The sequence below is a fragment of the Pipistrellus hanaki genome (genome assembly GCF_964339955.1).
Source record: "Pipistrellus hanaki genome assembly, chromosome: 6".
NCBI classification, from domain to species: Eukaryota; Metazoa; Chordata; class Mammalia; order Chiroptera; family Vespertilionidae; genus Pipistrellus; species Pipistrellus hanaki.
In genome coordinates, this window is record NC_140508.1 from 26,741,943 (window position 1) to 26,754,429 (window position 12,487).

General features: G+C 37.7%; 1 protein-coding gene across 9 annotated transcripts in view; it reads right to left on the bottom strand.

Moving 5' to 3' along the window:
* PLCB4 (phospholipase C beta 4) overlaps window positions 1–12,487 on the bottom strand; it is a 368,787-nt gene that overhangs the window by 24,736 nt on the left and 331,564 nt on the right. For all 9 annotated transcript variants that reach the window (XM_084887441.1, XM_084887443.1, XM_084887446.1 and 6 more), the window contains 5 exons: window positions 10,647–10,698; window positions 8,039–8,141; window positions 5,948–6,112; window positions 3,571–3,775; window positions 836–924 (listed from right to left, as the gene is read on the bottom strand). In XM_084887441.1, the coding sequence (XP_084743567.1) occupies window positions 836–924; window positions 3,571–3,775; window positions 5,948–6,112; window positions 8,039–8,141; window positions 10,647–10,698 (614 nt within the window). The remainder of the gene's footprint in view (window positions 1–835; window positions 925–3,570; window positions 3,776–5,947; window positions 6,113–8,038; window positions 8,142–10,646; window positions 10,699–12,487) is intronic.

Sequence of the window (12,487 nt, forward strand, 5' to 3'; positions counted from 1 at the left end):
GTCTCATAGATGGGTCTTTGCCTGGCAGGAAGAAACATTATATGGTTTCCTCAGGCTTGAGGCAAAGGAAGAAGCCAAGGAAAGAAGATCCAATTCCTTTACAAGCAGGGTATACCTTCTCTTTTGCTAGTTCTGGAGAGATTGTTGCTTACACTCTAAACTGAGTGTGATAAAGGGAGCTTTAAAATCAAAGAAACAAACCACACATCTGTGCACTGACACGGGAAAAGGTTGGATATAAGACTGTTAAAAAATAACAAAATAATCCATGTCACTTTCATTAATCTATTGAGTTGGGCTGGTTGGTATTTCAATGTATCACAAAAGCATTGTGTGTGTGTTTATTGATTTCAGAGATAAAGGGAGAGGAATAGAGTGATAGAAACATCAATGATGAGAGAAAATAACTGATCGACTGCCTCCTGCACCAGCGGATGTATCCTGACTGGGAATTCAACTGTGACTTCCTGGTTCATGGGTCAACCCATAATCACTGAGCCACATCAGCAGGGCAAAGCATCCTATATTTTAAACAATGGATTCTCCCCCCGCCCCCCCTCGGCCAACCCCCATTTTGTTTCTAATGGGAAAAGGTCCCCAGATGTGAGTTAAGCCATGGTGAAGAAGTGGGATTTTGAGATGGTGGTCACATTTTATTAAATATGCTACTCTCTTACTGACCCTTGAAACTCTTTTGGTGAATTGATAAAATCTGTTTAAAAAAAACTTCTTTGAACTTGTTATGGTAATTTATCAGTTTGTCTTACTTTTTTAATTACTGTTGGACAACTAAACTTCCCCACTTGGCTGTCTTTAATTGACTATCGCTACTTACTGTTTCAATGCCCATAGCTCTCATTTGGTCTGCTCTTTTTTCCGTAATTGAAAGAAACTTCTTTGGGTCTGATAAAGCATCCACAATATCTGGGGAATAAATAGAACACTGAGCTGTTAATTCTGTTTTACTAAAAACATCCAAGAAAATGCAGCTAACACACTATTCAGAATCCTGAACTCACATTGTGCCCTCTAAGTTCCTTCTCCTAGGACATGAGACAAGTTCATAAAGTATCGATAGAACTAGTTGCTGAAAGCAAGAAATAAGTAAAGCCAGATGATTTTCCCTCTGGTTCTCCCCAAGTACAGCAGGCAGTACATTGCCTTAGGCTCCTGATTATGCACTTGTGTGACCTTGAATAAGTCAATTAATGTCCCCAGATTTTGTTTCTTCATCTGTAAATTAAAACTGATACTACCCACCCTGCAGGATATGGTGAGAATTCAGTGAAATGATGAATGTCAAAAGTACCTGAAGCACAGTAGATTCTACTGGCATTAAGCTGATTTTTAGATAGCCAATTTTGTCCCATGGTAGATAAACTGAAATATTTCTCCAGTGTTGTTTCAGCAATACAGCAAAATTCCATCTTTTATATAATATCATTTGAAGAGTCCAAAGTACTTTCAAATAGAATTTCATATAATTTTGCCTAATTTGCTAATACCATAGAAAGAATAATTATTCTTGTTAACTTAAAACAGTGCATAATTTACAAACTTAAAAAATTATGTTTATCAATTTCCCTTTCCTAATTACATTCATAAGATAATTTTTCTCAGTTGAAATTTTTCTTTTCCCTTTTATAACAGAAAATATGTTATTTTAATAATATAATAAAGATGATATATTTTAAATATTCAAATATATAATATGAAAAGTAAAAATCTCCTCTCCTGCCAATTCTATACTCAGTGGATAACTACCATTACCCATTTTCTGTATCCTTATTTTCTTCAGAACTGCATATGGATTTATAGTTTTCTCCACCTATTTTTTTTTATTTTTTAAAGTTCACATGTCTTAGAAATACTTCCATATCAGCAATATATAAATACTACATTGTTGCTATTTTTAAAAAATATGCTTTTATTGATTTTTATAGAGGAAGGGGGGGGGGGAGAGAGAGAGAGAGAGATCGGTTGCCTTTTGCATGCACCCTGACTAGGGGTCTAACCCACAATCTGTGCATGTGCCTGAACCAGAATCAAACCAGCGACCTTTCAGTGCATGGATGATGCTCAACTAACTGAGTCACACCAGGCAAGATAAACTACATTATTTTTAAGGGCTGCTTACATAGTCCATTTTATAGTTAGTTATAATATCTTTCTGATCCACTTACCTGGCCCACAGCACCCTATCTCAGCTTCTTTTATGTCTCTCACACCTTTTACTATATGCTGTTGCTTTTAATAGGCTTCTTGTAATTTTTTAAAATAAAACACAGGGGAAGGAGGAAGGAAGAAGTCTTTACTCTAGATTTTGGGGCTGAAAAATCCTCATGGCTTTTTGAACCAGCAATCAGGTTTTTAAAGTTGAGGACCAGTTGCAGAAAATCTGCCCTCCAGAGAAACATGCATTACTAGAATCAAACAACAAAATAACCCCCAGTTCCCCAAGTCAAACTCTGATGTGTTCCAGTATAGAAATCACAGCTGTACTTAGAGCCACATGTACAAGCATGCACACATTTTTGAGCCTGGTTCAGACAATAGCATAGTGATGAGCATCCTACAAGAATGCCACGAGGCAGGTAGTATTAGAATGTTTGCTTCAGAGGCGGGGAAATGAGAAGTTCTGTCACAGTCCCTAAGTCACCTGGCCAGTAGTGGAGTCAGCGTTTGAACTGTGGGTTAATTTGATGCAATTGCTCTGCTGTATTGTGTCCATTTGGTTGAACAGACTCTGAGAATACTGAAAATCTTTGTTTTTGTTTAATGTTCTTGGCTTAGTTGAAGTTTATAAAATGTTAATATATTTATGTTTAAACAAAATCCTGTGAATTGGCCCAGCTTTAGATTCCTCCCATTGGTCACTTCAGGAAAAACAAAGGTGGTCTCCATGGAACGAGGACTAAGATCTTTTGTTGGGAAATTGAACTCTCTTGTGGATTTGGAAGAAACTCCAGGCATGCTGAGAGTTGAGTTCAATTTAAATCTTTTAGTGATACCAGTCGTTATCAATATTTCAATATTATGTCTATCCCCCCAAACCCCTTTGAATGATGGAGGGGGAGACATAATATTGTAAAGTATATCCTTCACAAACATATTTGACAAACTGATAAGCAACATGAAGTTATATTTAAAAATAAGAAAGAACCTTAAAAAGAATCTAACCTTGCCCTTTCACTTCTTAGTATGAACCCTGGAGTTGCCAGTTTTCCTTGGTTTCTTTGAAGCTACCAGGGTTGACAGCACTGGAGGAACAGATTTTTCTTAAGCCATTGGTAAAATATGTTATAATCTTGTAATTTGGGGCCATATATATATGCATACTAGAGACCTGATGCATGAAATTTGTGCAAGAGAAGGACTTCCTTCCCTGACTGCTGGCACCGGCTTCCCTCTGGCACCTAGGACCTGGGCTTCCCTCGCAACCCTGGCTTCCTCCGGTCTAATTAGCATATTACACTTTCATTCTTATAGATATAAATGTAGATATATTCATATATGGATAAAAATATATAGATCTAGATATTATATTCTGAACCCAAATGTTTACCTTACCTCCAAATCCATCAGGCACATATGTTTTAAGCACAATATTGCAGAAAATTGTGGGCAGTGATAATGGTTTATTTCCCTCGTTTCGAAGGGAAATGTGTCGATAGCCGGCTTGGAGGCCATCCAGTGGGAGAATCCTCTGGCCGATGAGCCTGTTGTTGTCATCGTATACTGCTATCCTCAAGACTGCCAGGTCAGGGAGGATTACCTGCAAACCAAGAATGGAACTTTTTACTAAGTTTAGGAAAGCAGCTCCTAAGAATCACGATTCTAGAAATGAGGGTCACATCCACATTGCTCTTCAAGGCCCCTTTATGGTTGAAAATGATCAATTTGCCTTCCTAGAGAATGCTGTATAAACCACAGTGCCCAAGCCATTGAGAAAGGCAATGGGACAGGCTTCCTGGAAATCATCTCATTGAAAGTTTTAGATGGAATGGATGTGAAAGACTATTAGCCCAATCCTTGTCATCTTTCCTAATCCCCAACCATGAAATGGATGAGTAAAAGGAGGCCCTGATAAATAAGTGATTTTCTTTATTCTCAGGGGTAGTCAGCGACAATCGGGCCTGGCAATTGGGACTTTTGACATCTAATCTGGTGGTCTCTCTGCTACCTGGGCTGCTTCTGATATCTAATTCTACCTGTTCTTAAGAATGTAGGAAGTATCGCTGAAGAAAAGCTTTATGAATAAAATATAATATATATTGTATACTTATAATATATATATAAATATAATGTCTCTTTGTATTGCATTCCTCAATTTTTAACATATTTTGTGATATTAAGTAGAGTAAGATGAGACAGCTAGAAACATTAACATAGAACCAAGACACCTACTCTCACCATTCCCAAACTGAATAAATGGACATAAAACCTGAGCTAAGAGAGCATAAACCCTATTCAGATACAAAATAGCAACATCACAAAAGAAAATCCAATATATTTTTTTAAATATATATATTTTTATTGATTTCAGAGAGGAAGGAAGAGGGAGTGTGAGATGGAAACATTAATGATTACAGAGTCATTGATCAGCAGCCTTTTGCATGCCCACTACTGGGAATCAAGCCCACTACCTGGGCATGTGTCCTGACCAGGAATTAAATCTTATATGACTACTAGAGCCCTGGTGCACAGATTCATGCACCAGTGGGGGTCCCTCAGCCTGGTCTGTGCCCTCTCACAATCCAGGACCCCTCAGGGGCTTTCAGAGAGCCGGTTTTGGCTTAATCCCTGCAGGCCACTCTGAGGACCCCACTGGTGCATGAATCTGTGCACCAGGGCTCTAGTACCACATATAAAAACCAAGTTTGGTATCTAGAACTATGTATCAGAACTATGACAAAGTACACTGGCCCAAAGGACAATAGACCCAGCTATAACAAATTGGAAAAACAAGGAAAGAGAGAAAGATCACAGGTGTATATGCAATTTATCCCTCACTCTAACAGCAGTAGAGTAGGTGACAGTGTGGTGTTTGCATGACAATGTTTTTCACATCACGGGGAGGACCTAAATCCCCAAGTAACCTGTTTCATTGTCCCTGCATCAATCTCCCCTAAACAGCTTTCTGTAAATGAGATGGTCCATTCTGAGGTGACTAATCCCTATGCATTAAGACAAGATACTGATTATCTGTACTGCATCACACACAAACGGAGCAGAAACACCTGAAAAACCTGTGCCTAGAGAAGAAGCAAGAAACCATTTTAGTCAGGAATCACAGAAAAGGAGAGAGAAACAGACATTCTTAAAGACAACAAAGCTAACGAATTAATTTTTCAATTTGTTTTCAATTGACAAAAAAGAAACAAAGTGAAAAATAATTACAAGTTTAAAAACTAAATCTTAAGACAGAATAGGTTGTTGTTAGGATCAAATTATAGTATTGAAAAAAACACCCAAAATACAAAAAGTAGCACATGAAGCACAGACCTGCAGGCAGCAACAGGTATCATACTTTCTGGAGACACGGGACAATACCATCTGAAGACATTTATTGGCCTTAATTATAGTGAAACACTACTTGCCCTCTTGGCTAATGGAGCAGTGTAAGTTACCAGATGCTGCTAGTACAGGAAAGAACTCTCACATGTACAATGGTGTCCACAAGCAAGGATACATTCTAAGCAGATTGCACACTTGAGGCCTAGGCATTGCCACAAAGGAGATGGGCTCCTCCAAGAAGCAGAGAAGAGCCAAAAGAAGAACAGAGACAAACAGAATCAATAATCATATGACAACTACAGCGCTTATCCATAAGAAGGAAAAAAAATATTTTGGGTTGAATAATTGTTCTTCTATCATGTAGTGTCTATGCATGAAAACATGGCTCCCAAGGAAACAGAGTGAGTCTGGCACATTGAAAACATCCTACCTTCCGAAATACGAATGACTCTTCATTGTAAACTGGATTGAGTCCGTTGTTCATCACCATGCGAGTTCGGAATTCCTTACGTATAGTGTCCGTGGGCAACCCATACATATCCACTTCTACATATGTGCCAATTTTCTTATCTGATAAGAACTGACCTGATATGACCTATAGCAATAGGACCAGAGAGAGGAGTAAAGTCTGTGTAATCATCCGATGCAAAGAATAATCAGGAAGTAATAAAATCTCTGTTCATCTTTAGAAATTTCAATTATCGATGGAAAGAATGGCTTCACTCCTCCTTACTAAACTAAAACATTATTAAGCAACTACTTTGCAAAAAAACACACAAATTATTCTAGGCAGAGGTACTACCCTGGAGAACTGCCTAGAAAAAGAACAAGGGAAATATATATACAAATCACATAATACAAAGAAATAGTGTCCAAGTATCTTCATCTCATCTAAGTGCCCACACCTATGAATGGAAGTGATGGGTTCAAAATACCTAATATCACTTCATAGTTACAAATGCTGTCATACTGTATTTTTACAGAAGCCTTTTAAAGTCTTGTAAAGACACACACAGGAAGAAAAGCAATGCCTGTTATTCTTTATTGATATTGACACTAGTCAGCTACATGTTATATATGTGTAAAGACCAGCATTAAATTCTGTTAATTATTGTAAAGCTATGGAAAGATGATTTTCCATTTACTTTCTAAATGACTATAGCCATTTATCAGGTGTTTGTTTTTGTTTCATATTATCTACAATGTAATAATTTTGAAACCATTTTTTGAGGTATAATTGACATACAATCAACTACATATTTAAAGTGCACCATGAAATCAGTTTTGACATCTGAGCACATCTGGGAAACTATTACTCAATGAAGACAACAAACATTTCCATGACCCCCCAAGGTTCCTTTGTGCCCCTTAGCATTCCCTCCCTCCAGCTCTGTCCCCTGGAAACTACTGATTTACTTTTTGTCATTATACCTTAGTTTGTGTTTTCTAGAAATTTGTAGAAATGGAATAATACAGTGGGTATTAATTCTACTAATAAACTTTATCTTTTAGAGCAATTATATTCAATTTAGCAAAATTGAGCAGAAAGTAAAGAGAGTTTGCATGTATCTCCCGTCCTGACACACACAACCTCCTGCATTATGGATATTTCTCATCAGAGTGGTACATTTGTTGCATCAATAAACACTGACATACCAATTATCACCTAAACTTCATAGATTACATTACACTTTCACTCTTGATGTTGTATATTCTATGGGTTTGATCAAATGTAACATGACATGTTCCATTATTGCAGTACCATATAGAATAGTTTTACAGCCCTAAAATCCTCTGTGCTCTATTTCTCTCCCCCAACTCCTCAACACATGACAACCACCGCTTTGCTTTTTTTCAGGACATCTTATAGTTGAAATCATACAGCATGCAGCCTTTTCAGATTAGCTTCTTCCATTAATAATGTACATTTGTTTCCTCCATGTGTTTTCATGACTCAGTAGGTCATTTCCTTTTAGTAGTCAGTAATAATCCATTGTCTGGATGTACCACAGTTTATTTTTTCATTCACGTACTGAAGGATATCTTGATTGCTTCCAATTTTTGGCAATTACGACTAAAGCTGCTATAAACATTCCTGTGTAGGTTTTTGTAATAGACACATTTTTCAATTCATTGGGTAACTACCAAGAAGCATGACTGCTGGATCGCATAATAAAAGTATGTTTAGTTGTTTCAGAAATCACCAAAATGCCTTCCAAAGTTGTGGATTCCACTTTGCATTCCCACCAACAATGAATTAGACTAGAGTTTCTGTTGCTCCATATCCTCTATTAGGTATTTTTTTATCTCTCAAATTTCACTAAACATAGCTAATATTTTTATTAGTGGAAAAAAATGTATCTCTTAAAAAAAAAAGGGGGGGGGGATTTGAAGTCAAATTTGAGAGCAACACATGGATCTTGACCCTTGACAGTAAACATTTCAAATGTGACTTCTAGCGACTTTTCCAGGACCACCTACCTACACATTTATACTATTCTGTGAAGAGCAGGGGCCTTACCTGCACTGAGCAAGTGGCTGCTATCACCCCGTCAACAGGAGTTTCAGAGAAAGGATCAAATGTTCGATCGGGCCGTCTCATGAAATCGGGTTTGAGAAGGTACCTGATGGGACACAAGCACAGAGGAATGTATTTTATCATTTGCATTTACAAACTCTAACACACTAACTCATCAGGACACTAAATCCTTCTTTTCCCCCATCTCTAACTTAGGAGCTATGCTTTTAGGCATATCTAGAGAACATCCCTAAGGACTGAAGAGAATAACCCTGGATAATCCTAAAGAGGAGCAGGGAAGAAGGAATGTTCTCTAGATTCAGGGACCAGGGACATATAAGACTTCCTGCCGCTACTATTTTCTCTCGGACTTGTTTATGCCATGGACACCTCCACATCCTTGCTCTTACATGCACAGAATAAAACCAAACAAAAAATTAATTAAATAAGCTAGATGCAGTGGTCGGCAAACTCATTAGCCAACAGAGCCAAATATCAACAGTACAACGATTGAAATTTCTTTTGAGAGCCAAATTTTTAAACTTAAACTTCTTCTAATGCCACTTCTTCAAAATAGATTCTGCCAGGTCGTGTTTTTTTGTGGAAGAGCCACACTCAAGGGGCCAAAGAACCTTATGTGGCTCGCGAGCCGCAGTTTGTCGACCACGGAACTAGAGCTATCAAAACATAGAAAATATGTGATAATCTATTGTGTTTTAACTAATGTGTTAAATTATGAGATATAATGGAAAGTGTAACAATTACCATAACTTCAAAGTACTGCTAGGCATAAAAATAATTTGAAGATCTGGAACAATAGTAATGGTAGAAAATAGCTGTGATTTAAATTGGCGACAGTCACCGGTGCCACTGATATTACTGTGAGTCGCTGTCTGTGTTAATAATCAAAGGAAATCTGAAATTTCAGTTACAGGTGGGTGAAAATAAAGATGTAATTCTTCCTCTATTTATAGCCAGGGTAACTAGGTGAGAAATGAAATAAAAGGTATCCAGATTGGAAAGCAGTAAAACCATGTCTTTTCACAGATGACAAGATCTTGGATATAGAATCTACCTAAGGAATCTGCTAAGAATGATCGAAACTAGTAAATGAGCGCCTGATAATTTGTAAACAAGTTGCCCTTTGTTTCCATTTGCATTACTATAGTTCCTGAAAATAATGTAGCTGGTCCTGCCTGATGTTTTCTGACACAGGAAGTGCATTTGGCACCGGTCTGCATGGCAGACACGGGCACAGGCCAAAGTGGAGGGTGATTCGGACAATGGGGCTGTCCACCCTGAGGAGGTACCCAGGCAGAGAACCACATGGCATGAAGAGGTGGCACTGTGCATGCTGAACCCACAGCTGCTGAAACATTTCATCTTGACTGGTTGTTTTCTGTGATAACAATTAGATATTCAACCAGAGAGGCCAAGAAGTTTCTGAGAGTCCATTACAGGATGGGAGGATACTCCACTGGGTTAGTTCAGAGCTCCCTGGGTTAGTTCAGTTTGGGGTTATTGCCTGCAGTGCTGCTTGGGGAGAGATGCATGGAGAAAAAAATGGCCACACAGTGTTTTTCATCTCTGTAGAGTTTTAACTTTACATTGTCATTTAATCTTTCACCATTTTAGTGGAATTAGCATTTCCTATTTTATACTTGCTTCATTGATTTTAGAGTGCTATTTATAAGACATGCAAAAAAATGAAGAGAAGATAAAGCTTTTCTCCTAACTGAATTAAATACAACTCGCCACCCACGGTGTCATCATATATTAAATACAATTTATTCCTCTATTTGTTCCAGGTAAAATATACATCTTTTTAAAAAATATTTTTATTGATTTCAGAGAGGAAGGGAAAGGTAGAGATAGAAACATCAATGATGAGAATCACTGATTGGCTGCATCCTGCATGCCCCCTACTGGGGGTCAAGTCCGCAACCCTGGCATGTGCCCTTGACCAGAATCAAACCTGGGACCCTTTAGTCTGCAGGTGTGTGCGCTATCCATTGAGCCAAACCAGCAAGAGCTAAATGCATATCTTTTAAAAATATATATTTTTATTGATTTCAGAGAGGAAGGAAAAGGGGGAGAGAAACATCAATGATGAGAAAGAATCATCGATCAGCTGCCTCCTGCATGCCTTCTCCTGGAAATTGAGCCGGCAACCCAAGTATGTGCCCTTGACCAGAATCGAACCTGGGACCTTTCAGTCTGCAGACCGGCACTCTATCCACTGAGCCAAACTGGCTAGGGCTAAATACACACCTTTAATGTCTAGTTAATGTCCAAATGAGCAGGGATCACTGTCTGTCCTAACTATATCAATTTATACTATGGAATTTAAAGTGAAAAAGTTAAACTCTGGAGTGTGCATGACAAACTGCCTAACTTGTGGTTAAATAAATAAAAAAACACATCTGTAAAACTGGAGATGAAGAATGTATATTTGCAAATGTAATCTATCCAGGGATTTCCTTAGTTTCCATCCCATCCCTCAAACCCAGCTTAAGTTCAGCAGTCCCTAATTAAAAATGACATGGTTTCATTATGGCTGTGGTGTGGAGAGCCAGAACACGGTGACAAAAGTTTAAATCACATTACTCACCCGCACGATCCATTATACTCAAATTTCCCCTGATTCAATTGCATCGCTAAATCTGTCAAGAGACAAAAATAATTTAGCATCTCATCTCCCCAGACAAAGAAGAAGTGGATGGGGTGATTTCCAACAATGGAAACCAGATCCTGATCCTAGGCAGGAAGGTGGGGTTTTTTTTTGTTTGTTTTTTGTTTTATACCACAAAGGACTACTGTGTCTGTATAAACACACAACTCTCACCCCTATGTTGAAATGACCTTGTGTTTCATTTAAATTAAACACATAATGTGTTTTCATAAAGATCATGCTAGTATTGCTTTAAAATTTGGATTCACTGTATGAATTCAAGTAGAGTACTGATGTCCAACATGACTTAGTTGGAGAGGATGTGTCTTATGACCCTAGAGGAAGGTTTCCCTGCAAATACCTAGTAGGTTGTGTGTAAAAATAAAACTCCATTAAAAAATAAACTAGGTAAGTATCGTGTAAAAATCAGTGACTTCGGGATAATTATTCTAGTGGGGTCTACACAGGCAGGGCATGGTGTATGGTTTTTCTTTTGCGAGCAGACGCAATCTTCATTCTTTCTTTTCAACAGCAAAAGGAAAAAAAAAAAAGAAAAAGGTCAACTGATGAAAATTTTCCTCCTTCAAAATGTTGTGGTTAAACCTAACATTACAGAAAACATAAGCTGACCTACTGAATAAACTGCCTTAGGATCATTTCATCTATACAAGGGACCCTCTGATAAGTGAGAATATAACTTTTTTTTTTAGGAAGTAAGATTATTTTGTCTCTGCTAGAAACACTCTCAGATTGTTCTGGCACCTGATCATGGTTTAGTGTAGCAAGGACTGATGGGCACGCTGCATAGAAACTGGACTCCAACTCCCAGTCACTGAGGAGATTCTACCAATGGGTGGGAAATAGAGTCAGGTCACTTTCATGCCAAACGGATGGAAGTCAAAGGACCTTCAATCAGTCCAGACAATAGGTAACACAGTGAAGAGATATTCTCAAAGTGTGGCAGGCAGATTAGAGAACGAACATGCCCCAAATTGGGAAACATGAGAAGTGCCCTCATATAGCAAAGAACTGAACAAGAAAGCATTGTTTTGTTTTGTTTTACCAACATTAAGGACCATTCTGTGGAATTAATCATAAAAAAGTGAATAGGTTTTGTGACATATTTTTCATCTGTTTTATCTAGAGTCCATTGTTTTTGTATTTCTAACCTTAAAATTATGATCCTAGGCTCATAAGCAAACCTAAAAAAAAAAATTAAAATGTGTTTATGCATTTATAGAAGTTCTCTCCTCTCTTTTCAGGAGAGGTGAAATCATATATTTGAAACCTGCTTCTGAGTACACATTGAAGGAATAAGGTATACATTATACCTCTAAGAACATACAGCTATCTACACACCATATTAGCAGTCTACCCCATAATATCCTGTACTTTTATGATGAGGTGCCACGGTGTCATTGATAGCTGCTGAGTCTGTTAACAGTGGGAAGGTACTTTCCAAAGGAAAAATGAGTCCTAGCTACTCTACAAAGATACTTAAATTCTTTACATTTAATTCTGCTTCTGGAGATGAAGATAAATTTGATCCAAGAGAAAAATTAGAAATATTGTGGAACAGGGGAAAATGTTTAGCAGAATAATCATGACATTTACAAAAAGAAATTTCACTTAAATCAAAATATTTTATCTTCTGTCATTGTTTTGTTGCTCTATTTTGAGTTTTTAATTTCTGACCACTACATAAATCCAACACATTGTTTTGCCATATGTCTGCTTCCTTTAAAAAATGCCCACAGCCAAGTGATGGCAACTGTTGGAGA